Genomic DNA, 20,647 nt, shown 5'->3' with positions numbered 1-20,647 from the left:
CGTTTGACTTTTCCACAATAAACTGCACATTAGTGTTTCTACATTGCTGCAGAGTTGGTGTTTACATTTGAACAATGTTATGAAGTATGTTCAAATGTAAAATGCTGTCTTAATGCACGTGACTGCCTGGTCCAGTGTGTTCTTCAAATACAGCAGCTTCAAATGAAGCTATTTCTATGAATTTGCAAGAGGAAGGATTGTAAACTGGTCATTTTGTTCATCTGCTTGGGGTTTAATGACAACACTGGAAGGCCTCCTTGTCTCCAACTATATAAATTTACATATGAAGTACTAATGGCAAATACTCATGTGTTCTGCATGCAAAATGTGTGTAATGTTTTAAGGCCTATTTTAATTAGGGTAGCTAGTTTTTAATTTTCCTCAACATGCTGTGGTTGCTTAGTGTCCCATTCTAACAAAGAATGCAACAATGAAGTAATTAAGACTGATAGATTTTTTTTTTTTTTTAAAACAACAAAACTCTGGTTCCAACTCTGGTTCCAACTCTGGTTCCAACTCTGGTTCCAACTCTGGTTCCAACCAGGGCATCAAAACTCTCTCTCGAATTCTGTATAATAATTTTTGGCCTGATCTTCAAAGTTGTTAACACCTGACGTTTACATTCATTTGCTGGAATTTTGAGGGCACCCACCTTTTTATTGCCGTTCCTCTTATGAGCACCTTGAATTCTTAAGGGTTTAGATTTCTGGACCCAAACCTTTACTTTAGGGAGCAAAATCATATAGAACCTATGCTCAGTCCCTTTAAGTGCCTTATATCCAATTAAAAATGCTTTGCAAGATACAAAAATATTATATCTGATCTCTATCTACTTATCTCCTGTTGGGTTTGTTCCTCTTTTCTGTTCTTCCTCCCCACTACTTTCCACAGTTAAGCTTTTATTTGTCTTTTTGTCCCCAGTCTGAACTATTGAATCCCTTTCAATAAGTTGTTTCCACAAAGCCTTCTTTCAGCTTGCCTTATTATTAACTCAGAAGTAAATTCTTTGTATGAAGAATATTGTATACGGATTGTGATGTTTCAGATACTGAAGGAAACTATACATAATGGCTATACTTATGTGTAGGAAGAATAATTGCTTAGAACACACTTAATGAATGTCAGGACTACTTAGAAGAATATCTTGTCTCAAACGATCACTTGTGAAGCTTATTTTGTGCTATCACTTTTGAATATTCACTTTCCAAAATAGAAGAAGCAGAAGTCTTCACTTTTTATTTAAAAACATGAAACATATGTAATAGACGGTAAAGAAGTAGTGGCCTAGAGCACTGAATACATAGTATTCACCATTCGGGGCACGAGTCCCCACCACTCTCCCATCCATGAGGGTTTGCGGGAGGAAAAATTTTTCAAGACAAAGCCAGTCCTGGAGTCACTCATCCATTTTGAGTTGGTAGCAGCAACCCTCAATTCCCTGTACGCTCATTACTTTTCTTTCTGAAGTTTTTTACTTGGGTAATGTGACTGACATGCTGTTTCCTTCAAGCCCCTCCTGTCCATTACTCCACAGGCTGCTCACCATCAGCTTTGACATCCATGTTCCTATTTTCCTGTTCCTAATGCCCCTCCCATTTAACATCCTCTGTCCCTTCCTTTGGTTTTCCTTGTTTTGTTTCTTCTCATCCTTTGTCTGCTAGGTTGTTTTAGCAGCCTAATTTAGCACGTACCCTTAATTTGTCTTCTGGCAGATGTCTACACAGCGGTAGAGAAGTCAGTTCACAAGCTTATCAATGCCAGCTGGCCATTCAGATATCTAGTCTTGCAGTGAGTCTTGTAGTAAGGCAGAAGTACCCAATGTCTAGCATAACTTTAAAGCCATTGTTTTGGGCCCTGTCTGCACTATATGTAGATTCAGGCAAAGCTCTCAAATACCAGTGCTCCTGGCCAGCTCTCATTGTGTTCCCTTCCATCCTCAGGGTAGCCAGGTTTCTCTTCCAAATTTCTTGTGCACTCAACATGAGTCAAAAACCTTCTGCAGGGAAATGTCTAGGCCAGGAGGCTTAAATTCAAGCTGAATCCTCAGGGATGTTTCTTCAAATGAACAAAAAAAGGTTGTTGCTTGCATGGAAAACTGCTTTGGAAGTACGGTTATCACATGGAAGAATATTTGTATCACTGCACATTAAGACTTGCTTTTAATTGCCATGTTTGGCCTGCAGAAGCAAGCCTTGAATTTTGAGTAGTAACTGTAATGCTAGCAATGCAGAATGAAGAAAATGCAAGTATGTTTTTTTTTAGGTATGCAAAAGAAAAATGTCAAGTTGTTCTAGTCACTGACACTGTTGAAATGCTGAGACTCAGATTACTGTGTTGTTTTTTTCCTTTTCACAGGCCAGTATGGAAATCCTTTAAATAAATACATTAAACATTATGAAGGATTGTCATATGATGTGGATTCATTACACCAAAAACACCAGCGTGCCAAAAGAGCAGTGTTGCATGAAGACCAATTTCTGCACCTAAATTTTCATGCACATGGAAAGTGAGTAATTTTTATTTAAAGCTATTCACCTTAAGAATACTTGCTATTTATTTTAACAAAATACAGATGCATTGGTTGAAATACTATACAAGTGCATATAAATGCTACATAACTCGAATGTTAAAATATTTTAACATTCACCTTTCATAATGCAAGTGAATTAACTAAGTGTTCAGAGAAAATCACAGAGTTGCAGCTGTCATTTTTACTTAGACTTCCTCAAATTTTCTTGTTTAACCTCAAACCAAAGATTTTATTTTTGGCTAAGCTTAAATCTCTTTTGGTTTTTGAAATATGTTAAGAGTGGAGTGGCATAGTTATTCCTGGTTTTGTAATGCATTTTTGGACTTTGTGAATAGCATAAAGCTGTACACTGAACTTTGCCTGTGAGTAGTCTTCATTGTAGAAAATAGTCCAATTTGGGACAAAATACTAAATTCCATAAGCAACTAAAAATGCATTTTCTATACTTATAACTGAAAACTGAAGGTAGCTAACTCCATGTTGCCAGAGAAAATTAGGTAATTCCGTAGTGTCACATTGTAGATAAATGGGGTGTGTTGGTGAAAACTAGCACTGTGCTGCAAAGATTTGAAAAACCCTGGCCCTGCAGGTAGCTGCTCTTCCCCCTTCCCTTCCCCATTCCCCCCAATAAAGAGAACTCTTGCATTTAACTTAACTTTTGCTCTTCCTGATTTTTATGGTCAAATTTGCTCTGAGACTGTCTAAATACAAGTGCTACAGGAGCACAGTTCTACAGCTATGCTACCGAAGGGGTTTTTCTGTTGCTATGTTGCCTGATTCTTTAGTAGTTATTAATTATTATTGATTTCCAATTAATACTAATTAGGGTACTGTAGGTTCTAGTCCTAGGATCTGGCATGACAGAATCAAGGTTGAGTTCAGTATCTGGTTGGGAACCCCAGAGTACATACCGTAGACACTCAGGCTGAGGGGAAAGCAAAGCTTTAACACCTTTTGTGAACACAATTAGTAAAGCCACAAACCGCAAAAAAAGATAGCAAAAATACAGAGTTACAGTGATGTATTGTACCATTCCTCACATATGTACTCATATGGTCATACCCTTGCTTGGGGATCAGATGGTAAGAGACAACCTGCTCTGTCCCTGGCATGCCAAACGAGTCCCAGGGTCCAGTTGGACGGATGACAATGACCCCCTTTATGTGGTGGTCTGGCCTCTTGTAGGGCCCAGGGGCTGTCATGAATATTCATTCAAATGCCCAATCTCCCTTGTTCATATCCAACTTTTATCCTATAGATAAGTGTATTCATGATTTTAGCTTATTACCATATACATCAGTTAATTGCCAGGGCAAATACGTGGTTAAGCATCTGCTGACAGTCTATCCAAACATATCCAAGCCTAGAATCAGCTCAACATTCCTGAGGTTACCTGGTAGCATTTTAGACAACCCCTTCCCTTAAGCACACTATTCCCAGTTCCCCAAAACTCAGAGTAACGTGGCCATTTATCTATGCCAGAGTTCACAGGCCTCAAAGCCCTATGCTAATTTATACCTTATATTAACTGCTTAACCTTATGTCTTGCAGCATATGGGCCTGTAGGTTCTTTGCATTACTGCCAAGTGAAATAAAATGCTACAGATAGCTCTATAGGCTACAACTGTAGTAAATCTATCCCCTTGAGAGGTGGTTGAGGGAAGAATTCTTCTGTCAACCTAATGGTGTCACTACTGGGGCTTAGGTCAGCTTAATTTTATGTCTCGCAGGAGTGTGAATTTTTCACGCCCCCTGAGTGATGTATCTAGGTCAATATAGGTTTAGTTGTCGATCAGGCCTGAATCTAGACTTGTGTAATATTGATATAGCCATATACATCTCTGATGTAGGAAAGTATTATCTTTATTTGACACGGTAGAACAGAGTTACAGAAAACATCACATTTCAGATACCTTCATTTTGGTTGCCTCAGTGACTGCGTGCTTAACTTGGAGTATCCAGGGCTTGATATTTCAGAGGTTCTGAGCATCCAGAGCTCTCAATTATTTCAACTGGAGTTGTAGGTGTCACAGCTAAGCACCCAGAAAATGAGGAACGGTTAGTAGCCACATCTTAAAAATTTTAATCTGAGTGACTTGACCAGCATCACATAGGAAGCCAGTGGCTGAGGAAGGATAAAGCCCAGATTACCTCTAATGTGCAATTAGGATCCTAGCCTCATGCCTTGCCCACAAGAACTATCCTTTCTATTCCTGCAGCAATTTGCCTTATTCAGTATGAACCTTCTGGGGGAATGCAAACATGAGAAAGGAAATAGAAATTCTCAGCTGTTTATATCTAAGCAAAACCCAAATGGGATTTCAGGGAACACAGAAAAGGCTGCTTCTGTCGCCCTTCAGTCTTTTCCACTTCTATATTTTAAAGGCCTGCTGCAAACAATGGATGTTTTGGAGTTTCTCAAAAAGACAAAAGAATCTTCATGTGTCTCGGCTGTGTTCCTCTGGGTTCACCATTTCCTTGGATTACTTTTGAGGATCAGTGGGTGCATTATACCCTGAGCCAAAAGCTCCAGGTCTCCTGAGCTCCTAGTTACTTAGATGAGTTTCACAGAGTTCACCTGGCTGGGGGAACTAAGGTTGCTAATTAAGACTGCAGGGACAACATGGCAGGAAAGCAGGGAGTATAGGTTTGGCAAAGGCATTTTCTAACCATTGTCACTTTCTAATAACGTTTGAGTTACAGATATATAAAAGTAAAATATGAGCACAGCCTCCCCCCAACTCCTGGTGTCTGATCTTGATGCTCTTGAGAGCCCTGGGTTTGGTTGAAGTACTTAAGGCAGGGTCCCCAAACTGGGGGGCAGCCCCCATAGGGGCATGTGGAGGAACATTGAGGGTGTGTGGGGAAGGGCCTAGGCCAGCCCCATGGGGGCCACTCTTCCAGACCAGCTCTATCCCCACCCTCACTCCTCCCCCACCTGTGTTCAGCCCCCAGTCCTGCTCTGCCTTCAGGCCCTGCCTAGCTCCCATGGTGGGGGGTGGGGAGGGAGTGCCACGTTTCCAGCCCAGCTCTGCCCTCATTCCCTCTCTGTCCCTCCCTCCCCCCGACCAGCTCTGCATCTAGCCCTAGCTCCATCCCAAGCTCTGCTGTTGAGGAAGCTTTGGCTGTGGAGTAATGGAGGGAAGACACTGACAGATTCCATTATTGGTTAGGGAGGAGGGTGACTGGAAAAGGTTGCTCAACTCTTGCATGTTGCAATGGTCTGGCCTCTTGCTTAGAAAAGTATCCCTCTTCTAAAACAGCCTCTCGCCCCCTCTTGCCTGTGTGCTACAGCTGCCCTCCCTATTCTGTTATGTGTATAGAGACATTTAAAGTCAAGGGCCCTACTTGAAGAAAACCCATTGTTCCAATAGGGGAGAGTCGTTCAACATTGATGGCTGTGCCATAGCTTCTCAGACAATTTTTCTGCTAGGTGTCATGCTGCTGCTACAAAATGGATGCTCTAATCAACAAAGGAGGTTGTAATGTAACATGAAGGTCATGCTCTAAATGATTACAATGGAAAGTAGAGCATGAAACAACATGCGGTTTATAATTTGATATTGACACATCCTCAGTTTCACATTGACCACTTGTGATCAGTAAATAATTGATGAAATTCTCCAGAAAAGTACCGGTGTTATATTGGTGTTGTAAACAGGTTCCATCATCTCTTACTACATTTTACTTACCTAAAAATTTTAGCTGGTGTGGTATTCCATATTTTAAATATTGCCATCGTGTGTTGATAGTTATCTGCTGCATTTCACCAAAGTAGTGGTTTCTCTTCAATGGTGGATAAGTCATCCATATATGTAGCTTTATCTAAAGCTAATTTTAAAGCTCCATTGGTTGAAAATAGCTAAATAAAATTTAGATAGTGATCTTTGAAAGACTTTCCACTGTAAACTAGTCTCTTGTGTTCCAGTGCCATAAGGTAACTGAGCCCAGGAACCTGACAGGTTTTTTTTAAAAGATAGCATGAGAACATCTGCAGTTACCTTAGAAAGGATTTTAAAAAAAAAGCATGGAAGGGGTATAAATCTGTGTGCTTCAGGGCATAAGCGAACTTCTTACTGAAGGGTGGTTAGGAGGAATCTTCCTACACAGACAGGTGTCACCGTTCTGGTTTAGCTCCTTGTAGACACTCACCAGGCTGCTGAGTTTGGATCTCAACACTGGACTTCTGTGATTTTTGGCTTTCTGAGCAGACTCCAGGTACTACCTCTGGCTTTGGGTCTCTAGGCACACTTTCAGGGTGCAGATCCTCCATCTAACTCTGTCCCCTCTCCAAGCTGGGACTTTATTGCCCACTTGCCCAGGCCCTGATACTAGCGTCATCTTCCCAAGGCTTTCCAGTAACTTAAGTACATCCATTCCAGAACTCCAGCGTTGTGGGCACTCTGCTTTACGGTTTATCCCTTCAGAGACATCTAGTAGCTGAAGCAAACTGCTAAACTTGCATACGGTTTCCAACACAATCATTCTTCATTTTAGATGGCATCAGAGGTACAGATCTAGGCAAAACAAGAAACATCTGCGTAAAAATCCCTCTCTCGGTTTCCTCAACACTTTTCAGCATTCTTTGGGACTGTACTGTCTTCTCACGATTCCAGGACTCTTTTTCCAGGTCAGGCTTCTCTTCCAGATCCTGGAGTCACTGTCTGACCTCTGCAGTCAGTTTCCTCTAGCTGTGGCTGGTGTCCCGCAGTCAAATAGTTCTCTCTCTCTCTCCCCCCTCAGCCTCTGGTTTTAAAGGGCTGTACCCGCACCTAGGCTGTATCTACACTTAATATGCTACAGCAGCAGTGCTTCAGTGTAGACAATCACTACAGTCAGGGGCGGCTCTAGGGATTTTGCCACCCCAAGCACAGCAGGCAGGCTGCCTCCGGCGGTTTGCCTACGGAGGGTCCGCTGGTCCCACGGCTTCGGCGGACCTGCCGCAGGCTGTCTGCCGCCCCTGCGACGCCGGCAGAGCGCCCCCCCCATTGCTTGCTGCCCCAAGCATGCACTTGGTGTGCTGGGGCCTGGAGCCGCCCCTGACTGCAGTGATGGGAGGGGTTCTCTTGTTGCTGTAGTTAATTGACCTCCGCTAGAGACAGTAACTAGATTAGACAGGGCTAGGTCAATGGAAGAGTTTTTCTGTCAGACCGGGGGTTAGGTCAGCATAGCTACATCTCTCAGAAGATGGATTTTTTACATCCCGAGAGACACATCTATGCAGATATGTTTTCAGTGTAGCCCATCCACTGGTTTTTGTGCCCCTTATGGAGAAAAGCCACTGCTCCAAACCCCCACTCTGTGGACAAACTTGGTTGAACTGGTTCCCATAGGCTTCAGCCTTTCCACTGTCCTAAGGTGCTCCCTCTTGAGTAAGAGCTGTTTTTGGTGATGACTATCCATTGCTCCTGGTCTGGGAGAGACATGACACCAGCCGTGATAGCAGATGACTGACTATACATCGCCTGAGGTATTTAGTGATGCAGAAACTTCATTAAATCACCCACAATTCAGAAGTGTTATGTAGATCTCCAAATAGTCACAGCAGGTTAGTACCCAATTGCCGACTTTGGGATTTTTGCACCTTCTCTTGAAACATGTGGTACTGCCTGCTGCTGCAGGCTGAGTAGTGAACTAGATATGTCTGGTCTGGTAATTCTTACGTTAATTGTTTTGAATGCATTCTTAAACTAAACAGCAAAGATTAAATATACACACAATGCTCAGTGTAGGAATAAAGTGTTATAAAAATTACGACAATCTTTAAAAGTGGTGGTGCTGGTGTTTCAACCACAAAATCAAACTGTGCAGTGTTGTGGGTGACATTTGCCAACAGGTAAATAGATATTAGATCAAGAAATCATTACTTAGTATAAACAGCAGTACCTGAGGTACTGCTGTTTAGGTGGATGGATTGAGGGCAAATATTCAGCCTTGGGATTCCTAACTATGAATATAGCTTTTGTTTTATACATAACTTATTTTTATGGTAATATGGAAAAAAATCTGTTTACAGTTTTTTTACATTTGCTATTGTATGAACTGACTTCTTTGATATTCAGTCATAACTCTGTTTTGAATGTACATTCAAAATTACTTATTGGTGTGTTTCAGAAGTTTAAGGACTGATTAATAAACCATGCTAGCAAAGATTGTAAATACACTTTGTGGAGAGGGGAGAATATTGCACATTTTTGCAGCCATTTAACTACAGTAAACTGGCACTTAAATACCACCCAAAAAAGATGTCTTATGATCTGTTTGCAAAAGTCATCTCGAGTGCAGACCCATTTGAGCTTGTAGGGTTTAGGTGAAATGTCTTGAAACATAGACCCTGAGTCTGCAATGGGGTGCACTAAACAAGTCCTTGAGTCTTTGGTCTACACCTAAAACTTAGGTCAACCCAGCCACGTTTCTAAGGAGCGTGAAAAATCCACATCCCTGAGCTATGTAGGGGTAAGGCGACCTAACCCCGGTTGTAGATGGTGTTAAGTCGATGGAAGAATTCTTCCATCAACCTTCCTACTGCTTATTGGGAGAGGTGGATTAACAGGGTGTGTGTGTGTGACAGACACACACACACACACACACACACCCTGTTGCTGTAGTGAATGTCTACACTGAAGCGCTACAGCAGCACAGCTGCAATTGTGCTGCTGTAGTGGTGTCTATGTAGACATAGCCTAAGCCCAAGTATAGACACCACTAGATTGATGGAAGAATTCTTCCATTGACCTAGCTACCACCTTTTGTGGGGATAGATTTACTACAGCGACGGAAAATCCTTCTGTCACTGTAGCAAGCAGCTATACTGCAGCACCACAGCTGTGCTGCTGAAGTGCTTATAGTGTAGACCTACTTTAAGGCTCTGCCTGTGTGTAGTGGTCTGCCTGCATGGAGCCAGTTGTAAGACTGAGGCCTTAGCAGAGGAATTTATATTTTAAAACCTCATTCCCTAGCTGAATTCTTAGCTTAGCTTGCAGTCTGGGTGATACTTTAATGGCCCAGTTGTAAACACTTGATAAAACAGGTTAATATAATACTTACGTCTCCCTTAAATGTGCAAGGACACTAAGCATAGCTACAGCTCTACCCCGATATAACGCTGTCCTTGGGAGCCAAAAAGTCTTACCGCGTTATAGGTGAAACTGTGCTGTATTGAACTTGCTTTGATCCGCCAGAGTGCGCAGGTCGCCCCCCCTCCCCCCCCACTCTGGAGCACTGCTTTACCGCATTATATCCAAATTCATGTTATGTCGGGTTGCGTTATATCAGGGTAGAGGTGTACTTCTAAACTTTTTTAAACTCTTGCCCATTGTACAAAAGGAGAAGTGCCTGTTAAAATGAGACAAAAGCTTTTGTACAAGTGTGGCATATCTATATATTTTTATTACAATGCTTTAATCCTCACTTCAGAAGATTCACCCTTTTAAATTGACTTTGAAGATCTTGGCTTATTCCTTAGTCATAGTGACTTTTATAACAGACCATTAAAATATTGCAGAAGTATGAAAAATTGTAATTCTAAGCAATTATCCAAAGCCTTTCTACACAAGAGATGTTTTTGTAAGGAGAACAAAGCTATTCTTTTTAGATGAGAAGCACTTTTGCAGTTGTGCTAATGGTAAATGTATCTCAAAATAGTTATTGAAAATTAAAGAATACTATTAGGATACTAATAGATTTATGAATATTTCAAAACATTGAAAACTAAATTTAAACTTGCTGATCAATTTTTGTTTAATATTCCAATTTAGAACAATACCTTGCTGTTTTTTACATTTTCTTGCATTAGTTTTTCGGGGGGGAGGAGTGCATATACATGAAAGCAGAAACTGTCAAAATAATTCTTTATAAAGGTTTGAACGCTTAGAACAACTTCATGAATTAATTGCTGTAACTTGCTGAAGCTTTTCCAGAGCAAAATTCTAATGATACCAGATGGGTGTTTCATAAACTTAATTGAACAGCTCTGATACCACCTACAAAACTTTTTTCTCTTCTGTGGCTCTGTTTCCTTCTGGGGCTTTATGGAGGATCAGACACTATTGCTGAGAGAAGTCCATGTTTGTGAGTGAAGATGCAGAGGACCTCATATTTTAACCTAACTGCTTTCTTGGGCTCATCTGGTGCATTTGGAGCTGTTTTTTCTTTACAGAAATATCTGACATGCTGGCTAGGCTGTAATACTACTTCATTACTTGATTTTTAACTGCCGTCGGTTCCCTGTGTAGAGAAGAATCAAAGTACCCTTCAGCTTAGTGTCCAGAAAACTTACTGGTGGCATTGGGGGAAAACAATGTGTGAAGAATCAGAGTATTCAAGTGTAGCTGGCTTGCTTCAGGGTGATCTGTCTTTTTTAATCTGTAGATGCTGCTTAATAACATGAAGACCAAAGACATTTACAGCTCTTTACATTTGAGTCATTTTAATTGAACTGATACTTAGATAAGTAGTCTCTGCTAGTAGTGTCAAATATATAACTCTTCTATCGCTACTGTGTGTAGTTTTTCTGACAACTTACTACTTCAATATTTGTACTAAAACAAAATGCACAGTACACCACAACCACACAAAGCAATTAACTTGTAAATACAAATTTAAAAAAGCTCTTATACTATAAGTTTACCAAATAAAGTAAACCTTTTACAACTTCAAAAACAGATATTACAGTAAGTTGTTTATAATTGGATAATCACCTAAATACCATTTGTTTGGCAGCTTTAATGCTTGAGATTTAAAATGAACACTTAATAAAACACCAGCTTAATAGGATAATTAAGTCCATTACAAGTAACACATGGAAACCTGTTAAATCTTTAGAATCATAAACCTTATTGTTTAGATCAGTTGACATCGCTGCCTTGCAGACCATACAAAACTTATTTTATTTTTTCAATGTCTGAAATAGGAGAAAATGAAAAGTTGCATGTGCAAGAGGTACAGGTTAGAATTAAAATTAACCTGCCTACAGTTATTTTTACATGCCCAGGATTTGCAAACCCAGTTGATTCTCATTCAGGTAGGTCCCTACTGCTCTCAGTATCCTATTGGGAGGGTAGTGAATTCAGAATGAATGAGACACTAGAGGGACTCCAATATGGTACAACTCCCTGGTTCTCAACCAGGGGTCTGGTCCCCCTGGGGGCAGGTTTCAGGTGGTCCACCAAGTATGGCCGGCCTTAGACTTACTAGGGCCCAGGACAGAAAGCCAAAGCCCTGCCATGCAGGATTGCAGCCTGGGGCCGACGCCAAAGATTGAACAACTTAGCTTTGCAGTGCCCCCTGTGGCATGGGGCCCTAGAAAATTGCCCTGTCTGCTACCCCCTAATGTTGGCTCTGGCTTTTATATACAGAAAAACAGTTGTTGTGGCACAGCTGGGCCGTGGAGTTTTTATAGCATGTTTGGGGGGGGGGAGAAAAAGATAGATTGAGAACCCCCAATGTAAGTATGTGTAAGGGAGTTTGATTGTAAAGGAGTTTAACTTACTCCATTATATCCTGTGCTGTTGAGGAGGAAGAAAGGCCCAGGGAAGCAGAGCAGTCGATGGGAGCAGAGGGAAACCTTCCCGTAGTCAGGACCCTCCTTCCAGATGGTGCTGGGGTTGCCTCTCGCACTGAGGTTGCCTCTCCAGGGGAGGGAACTTGAGTTTCTAGGAAAAGGCAGGTGTTAGTAATGGGAGATTCGATTATTAGAAATGTAGATAGCTGGGTCTGTGATGACCGGGAGAACCGTATGGTAACTTGCCTGCCTGGTGCGAAGGTTGCGGATCTCTCGAGGCATCTAGATAGACTTATGTGTAGTGCTGGGGAGGAGCCGGTGGTCGTGGTACATGTAGGTACCAATGACATAGGGAAGGGTAGGAGAGATGTCCTGGAAGCCAAATTTAGGCTGCTAGGGAAGAGACTGAAATCCAGGACCTCTATGGTGGCATTTTCAGAAATGCTCCCAGTTCCACGCGCAGGGCCAGGTAGGCAGACAGAGCTTCAGAGTCTCAATGCGTGGATGAGACGATGGTGTAGAGAGGAGGGGTTCACGTTCATTAGGAACTGGGGAAACTTCTGCGATGGGAGGAGCCTATACAGGAGAGATGGGCTCCACCTAAACCAAAATGGAACCAGACTGCTGGCACTAAACATTAAAAAGGTTGTAGAGCAGTTTTTAAACTAGGAGATGGGGGGAAAGCTGACTGCTGCAGAGGAGCGTGTGGATCGGACACAGACTTCTCTTAGGGGAGAGTCTGGTGATAGAGAATCTCCAGGTTATAGTCAGGAGCAGAGGACTGAAAAGTATAATGTAAGGGCCGGATCAGATGATAAACAGTCACATAAAAAAGAATCTGGCACATCAGAAAAAGGCAGGCTAATAAACAGGGACAAGTTTTTAAAGTGCAGGGGGAGGAGTGGCACTATATGTGAAAGAAAGTGTAGATTCAAATGAAGTAAAAATCTTAAGCGAATCCACATGTTCCATAGAGTCTCTATGGATAGAAATTTCATGCTCTAGTAAAAATATAACATTAGGGATCTATTATCGACCACCTGACCAGGACAGTAATAGTGATGATGAAATGCTAAGGGAAATTAGAGAGGCTATCAAAATAAGAACCCAATAATAGTGGGGGATGTCAATTATCCCCATATTGACTGGGAACATTTCACTTCAGGACGAAATGCAGACATAAAATTTCTCGATACTTTAAATGACTGCTTCATGGAGCAGCTGGTACGGGAACCCACAAGGGGAGAGGCAACTCTAGATTTAATCCTGAGTGGAGCGCAGGAGCTGGTCCAAGAGGTAACTATAGCAGGACCGCTTGGAAATAGTGACCATAATACAATAACATTCAACATCCCTGTGGTGGGAAGAACACAACTGCCCAACACTGTGGCATTTAATTTCAAAAGGGGGAACTATACAAAAATGAGGGGGTTAGTTAGACAAAAGTTAAAAGGTACAGTGACTAAAGTGAAATCCCTGCAAGTTGCATGGGCCCTTTTTAAAGACACCATAATAGAGGCCCAACTTCAATGTATACCCCAAATTAAGAAAAACAGTAAAAGAACTAAAAAAGAGCCACCGTGGCTTAACAACCATGTAAAAGAAGCAGTGAGAGATAAAAAGACTTCCTTTAAAAAGTGGAAGTCAAATCCTAGTGAGGCAAATAGAAAGGAGCACAAACACTGCCAACTTAAATGCAAGAGTGTAATAAGAAAAGCCAAAGAGGAGTCTGAAGAACGGCTAGCCAAAAACTCCAAAGGTGGTAATAAAATGTTTTTTAAGTACATCAGAAGCAGGAAGCCTGCTAAACAACCAGTGGGGCCCCTTGATGATCAAAATACAAAAGGAGCGCTTAAAGACGATAAAGTCATTGCGGAGAAACTAAATGGATTCTTTGCTTCAGTCTTCACGGCTGAGGATGTTAGGGAGATTCCCAAACCTGAGCTGGCTTTTGTAGGTGACAAATCTGAGGAACTGTCACAGATTGAAGTGTCACTAGAGGAGGTTTTGGAATTAATTGATAAACTCAACATTAACAAGTCACCGGGACCAGATGGCATTCACCCAAGAGTTCTGAAAGAACTCAAATGTGAAGTTGCAGAACTATTAACTAAGGTTTGTAACCTGTCCTTTAAATCGGCTTCGGTACCCAATGACTGGAAGTTAGCTAATGTAACGCCAATATTTTAAAAGGGCTCTAGGGGTGATCCCGGCAATTACAGACCGGTAAGTCTAACGTCGGTACCGGGCAAATTAGTTGAAACAATAGTAAAGAATAAAATTGTCAGACACATAGATAAACATAAACTCTTGAGCAATAGTCAACATGGTTTCTGTAAAGGGAAATCGTGTCTTACTAATCTATTAGAATTCTTTGAAGGGGTCAACAAACATGTGGACAAGGGAGATCCGGTGGACATAGTGTACTTGGATTTCCAGAAAGCCTTTGACAAGGTCCCTCACCAAAGGCTCTTACGTAAATTAAGCTGTCATGGGATAAAAGGGAAGGTCCTTTCATGGATTGAGAACTGGTTAAAGGACAGGGAACAGAGGGTAGGAATTAATGGTAAATTCTCAGAATGGAGAGGTGTAACTAGTGGTGTTCCCCAAGGGTCAGTCCTCGGACCAATCCTATTCAATTTATTCATAAATGATCTGGAGAAAGGGGTAAACAGTGAGGTGGCCAAGTTTGCAGATGATACTAAACTTCTCAAGATAGTTAAGACCAAAGCAGATTGTGAAGAACTTCAAAAAGATCTCACAAAACTAAGTGATTGGGCAACAAAATGGCAAATGAAATTTAATGTGGATAAATGTAAAGTAATGCACATTGGAAAAAATAACCCCAACTATACATACAACATGATGGGGGCTAACTTAGCTACAACGAGTCAGGAAAAAGATCTTGGCGTCATTGTGGATAGTTCTCTGAAGATGTCCACACAGTGTGCAGAGGCGGTCAAAAAAGCAAATAGGATGTTAGGAATCATTAAAAAGGGGATAGAGAATAACACTGAGAATATATTATTGCCCTTATATAAATCCATGGTACGCCCACATCTCGAATACTGTGTACAGATGTGGTCTCCTCACCTCAAAAAAGATATTCTAGCACTAGAAAAGGTTCAGAAAAGGGCAACTAAAATGATTAGGGGTTTAGAGAGGGTCCCATACGAGGAAAGATTAAAGAGGCTAGGACTCTTCAGCTTGGAAAAGAGAAGACTAAGGGGGGACATGATAGAGGTATATAAAATCATGAGTGATGTTGAGAAAGTGGATAAGGAAAAGTTATTTACTTATTCCCATAATACAAGAACTAGGGGTCATCAAATGAAATTAATAGGCAGCAGGTTTAAAACAAATAAAAGGAAGTTCTTCTTCACGCAGCGCACAGTCAACTTGTGGAACTCCTTACCTGAGGAGGTTGTGAAGGCTAGGACTATAACAATGTTTAAAAGGGGACTGGATAAATTCATGGTGGCTAAGTCCATAAATGGCTATTAGCCAGAATGGGTAAGAATGGTGTCCCTAGCCTCTGTTCGTCAGAGGATGGAGATGGATGGCAGGAGAGAGATCACTTGATCATTGCCTGTTAGATTCACTCCCTCTGGGGCACCTGGCATTGGCCACTGTCGGTAGACAGATACTGGGCTAGATGGACCTTTGGTCTGACCCGGTACGGCCTCTCTTATGTTCTTATGTTCTTATATGCCTTACCTCTTAATATGGGATATTGGTGTCCACCTCACTGGCAGTATTTTACTTTCTAACAGACTTTTCTTCTTGATCACAGATACTGCCTTATTGTTTTGATGTTCATTTTCCTTTAATATACTCTCCAGCAGTAGTTTCAAAACCTTCTTTCGTAATATTACATTTCATTTTAAGATTGAAAGAAAAGCTAGGCTTCTGTAGCAATCTTGTAAATCAGATCTATCCCTTCATCTCAAATGATCATTGTAAGGTCATTCCTGATTCTCGGGTAGAAGATTGAATCTTTCGTGAAATCTGCAATTTAAACATAGGAAGTTGTATTTTGTCATGTTAACTCCTGAGGTTGCAGCTTCCAAACTGGACTATAAATCTACTTGAGTTCTTGTGTTGGCTCAACTCCTTGCTCCTGCAGGGTCCCTGACCTTGCATTGAAAAAGGTGGAAACTTTGATCCAAGGAATGAAACTATCCCAAAAATTGAAGAGTAATGGTAAATTGCCTTTCAGGGAAAGACTCTTCTCAGCATAGACATTGCCAGCATACCAACTGCAAAACAAAAATAAACTTAAATAGGTAACTGAAGTTCTATTAAAGGGTGAGTTTATTGTGCTCAACATTCATTAGTAATTGATTATTTTCATTTGAGGACAGGATTTGAAAAACTTACTTCACACCTCATCATCCCAGAATTAAGTCTGCCAGTCAGGATGAAATATACATGTACAACCAAGACTCATGCATATTCAAAGGAATAATAAGCTGTCTTCTGTTTAACTGTACTGTCAATTAGCTTTCTACTTAATGCATTTTAAAAAATGTAATTTACTATCTCTTCCTTATACTTTTTTTCTAACTTGTTCCATCAGTCTGTCATCCACACCCACTAACCCCCACTCTGCATAGATTCTGCAAAAATTGATGACACTCCCCTGGGAAAGATTGCTACTCACCATGGGTGAGTGAACAAGTGGATTTTTCAAGTGCTTTTTGAGGACAAATGACTACATCTGCATATTACTAAATCATATTACAGGTACACTCAAAACAATTTTTCAAAGGCTCCACAATTTATCACTAATCTAAGATTTTTTCAGATTTTTATTCCAAACCATTTCATATCATTCTGGTTGAAGTCAAGCGTCTGAATTAGCTTCTGTTGGAATGTGTAGCCTTAAGGAAAAAGCTGTTTTTAAAACAGGTGATATATATGACAATTTTTAACTGTGTGTAAGCCAAAAGGTCTTTCACATGGTTAAACCTGTGGATATTTTTGTGTTCTGTAAGATTATTTGATTCAAAGATGATTTAGGACCCTATTTCATATCTAATATCTATTATAAAAAGGTTTAAAGTTCAGTAGCAAAATACCTTCATACATTTGCTTCACTCTTTGACTTACAAGTAAGGATAGCTACATCTGATAACTGTCTGTCAAAAGTGCAAATTTTCAAAAACTAGAACCCTATCTTAAACCAAATGTTTGGAACAGTTTTGTTTTTTTTAAATGTGCTCACTTAACTGAGTGTTTCTAATGGTATTTTCATTGGTCAGCGCTGACAGAGGGCACCTATGGGATGGCTTGCACAGTTGGGCCCTGAGTGGATGCTGTTTGCAGTGGATGCAGTGCAGTTGCTCCCCAGGAGACTGACAGGAATTGTTGGTGGCAGCAGTTCTCTGGGGTTTTTTTTGTTTTGGTTTGGTTTTTTTTGCTCATCCTGCACATTTTTGAATGTAGGGTCAGTGGCTCCGATTGGCCAGTGTAGTCAGCACTGTATGGCTGCCTTTAGCAGTGGAGTCAGATAACAGTAGGTAAGTAAAGTAGGAAGGCAAAATAATCCATACCAAGCCAAAAAAGTGGTGGTGTAGTTACCATACAGTCGAATCAGTGCTTTTAATTGATAAATCTTAAACAAGTTTGCTACAACAAGCAGGGTAAGGAAAGGTTCAGCAAATTATCTTGTTCAGACTATAGGCCAGTGGCAGTGGGGATTGGCCCCTTTAATTAAATACTACCGAACAGCCCAACTACATTCCAGCATAGTACCTTGGACTCCACTTACCACTGGGTTAACGTGCATAATGATTAATTTCTGGATGCCATAACCTTACTGTCCCAAAAGTAGAGGCTGCAGCAAAAGGGTGTGCATCCTGACAATACTGACAGTTTAGAGAGCCTCTTCAATGAAGGGGAGAGGGAAAGGCTGGTCATGATGAGACAATTACAATTCAATGTCCTTACTAAAATGTTCTGGTCTTATTCCAGTGTTCATGTTTTTAGTTAAAATGTTCTTAATGTGCTGGTGGTACTGCAGAGTAAGAAGTCTTCATCTCAGATACAGGCTTTACTTTGGAACATGTAAATTATCTGACAATCAGTTAAACTGAGGATGGGAATAAGCCTTATTTGGCTTTTTGGGGGGGCTTTTCCTTACCATTCAGTGGAACTCTTTAGATTCCCTTCAATTTTCACTTGAAATTAGTGCAAACCACTGACTGTTTTGATGAATAGGTTCATTTTTATTAATGTGTTCAAGCTGATGTTACTTCAGCAATGATTGTCATGAGATTTTTATGGGATGGGGAGTGGGCTTGTTGATTGTGCAGTCATTATGAACTGAGGGTTAGGGGCACAGTGGCCCCAGAGCAGTTTGCTAACACATTATGCTAGTTTTTTAGTCTGATATAGTATAGTGCTTTTTATAGTGCCTTCAGTCTTCAAAGTTGTTAGACACTTGGATATGTTAAACCAAGTAATTATTGACTGTATTTGAACAGGTCATGAAAATGAAAGGTGCTGAAAAATATATTGATAAATCGTCATCTTTAAAAGTGATATGCAAAGCTTACAGTCACAAATGAGATGAACTGAGGCGACAATATTTTACCTCAATGAACGGGGGAGGCTGCGCTTCTCCACTCTGTCAAGAAGTGACTCTACTCTGGGAGTTATTGACAACTCGGTAGATATAAAAGCATCATACCTGCTGGGAATACAGAATGACCTAGCAGACCAGCTGAGCAGTAATTTATGAGTCACCATGAGTGGTCTCTTCGCCCACATCTGGCCAAATAAATTTTCCAGCGGACAGGTTCCCCAAGTGGACCTATTTGTGACAGTCCAACAGAAAGCATTAGCAGTTCTGTTCCATATGAGGTCACAGCCCAAGTTGCATAAAACGACTTTTTACTGATATGGTCAGGCAGGCCTCTCTATGCTTTTCCACCAATCCCATTCATTTGCAGGATGTTGCTAAAGATAAGACTGGACAAGGCCGGAGTCACATGGGCATGGGCCATCAGCACTCTCCACAATTCTCCACTATCCTGGCACTAAACCTGCAATTTCACTTCCACTAGAGTCAGACCTAATCTCCCAGGATCACGGTTGCCTACTCCACCTGAGCCTACAGTCCCTTCACTTAACTGCATGGATGCTTCATGGGTAGATGCTAAAGAGCAGGCTTGCTTGAAAGATGTTCAAGAGGTCCTGCACAATATGAAAGCCTTCTGTGAGAGTTACTTACCTTGCTAAATGGAAACTTTTCTCCATTTGGTCTTGCCAATATGGGGTATCACCGACCGATTCATCAGTTCAACAAATTCTGGACTACGTATACCAGAAACACCAAGATTTTGCAGTTATACCGTCAGAGTACATCTGACTGCTATTTCATTGTTCCTTCTTAAATGGACAATCATTCTGTTTTCTCCAATGACATGGCCATAAGGTTTTTAAAGAGCTTAGTTAGTCAAATTATATCTTCAACTGCAAAAGCCCCTTTCCCCAGGGGATCTAAACTTAGTATTGTCAAGGTTTATTGGTTCCCCATTTGAACTGCTAGCTATCTGCTCGCTGCTGCATCTATCAATGAATGTGGCATTTTTTAGTGCCCATTATCTCGGCCAGAAGAATAGAGAGCTGCAGGCATTAATGTCGGGACTTCCTATATGATCTGTTTTAAGGACAAGGTTTACCTGCACCTCATCCAAAGATCGTAACAAAGGTGATTTCCTCTTCTTCCATAATCGAGCCAGTTTATTTGCCTGTATTCTACCCAAAACCACATACAAGCAGAGTGGAAGAGTGTTTGGATACCTTGGATGTCAGAGCCTTGGCTCAAGGCTCCAGGGACAATGCTAGAGTGGGACAAGTTATTCTCTAATCTTTATTGAAATAGATGTGATTCCACCTCCTGTGTTACAGGTTTGAGAGTTGCCAAGAGTGGAATGCATGTGTGCAATCACTCAAATAAAAAACAGTTGCTAACTTGTTCCATAAGTTATTCTTTGAGATGTTTTTGCACATACCCATTCCACAACTCTCCCTCCTACCCATCTCATTGGCGGTACAACAGGAAAGAAATGGGGTGATGGGGTAGGGATGGCTTTTCCCTTTAAACCTGCGTGCAGTGTCAAACAGCAGTGGGGGAAGCTTGAGCTGCCTAACGGGTTCTACTGAAGGAAAAAGTTTTCAGTGGCTGGGTGCTCAGTGCACTGACATTGAGAGGAATGGACGTGCAGTGTATCTCGAACAGCAGTTATAGAACAGATTAGTAAAAGGGTTTTTTTAGTTTTTAGAAGATACTCAAAACACACAGACTCGGAAAGAATCTATTGCTTATCGTGTAAGCCATTCCACTGCATTCTTCACTAGTAAATTTCTGTAGGAAAAAATGAGCTAGCTGAAACATATATGAAAGAGCACTCTGTTATAAAAATGTCTGCAGTTTGGACTGATCACTTTAAAGTCAAGTTTGGATCCAGATGGAGACTTTTTCAGGGCTTCAGAGGTGTTAGGATCCCTGTTTTTTATTCATGTTCATCTGATCTGTAAAATAATGCTTTTGACTCTATATAAATGAAAGTAGTAAGGTTCTTTGCCTAAGAAGTAAGCTGGGAATG

General features: G+C 41.0%; 1 protein-coding gene across 1 annotated transcript in view; it reads left to right on the top strand.

Moving 5' to 3' along the window:
• The window catches only part of ADAM10 (ADAM metallopeptidase domain 10), a 119,861-nt gene that overhangs the window by 37,247 nt on the left and 61,967 nt on the right, over positions 1–20,647 (top strand). Inside the window, exon 2 of the mRNA XM_044978981.1 lies at positions 2,356–2,506. Coding sequence (XP_044834916.1) covers positions 2,356–2,506 — 151 coding nt within the window. The remainder of the gene's footprint in view (positions 1–2,355; positions 2,507–20,647) is intronic.

This window comes from Mauremys mutica, chromosome 11 (assembly GCF_020497125.1).
Source record: "Mauremys mutica isolate MM-2020 ecotype Southern chromosome 11, ASM2049712v1, whole genome shotgun sequence".
Classification (NCBI taxonomy): domain Eukaryota; kingdom Metazoa; phylum Chordata; order Testudines; family Geoemydidae; genus Mauremys; species Mauremys mutica.
The sequence above is the reverse complement of the archived record's forward strand: the minus strand, read 5'-3'. Positions and strand labels throughout refer to the sequence as shown.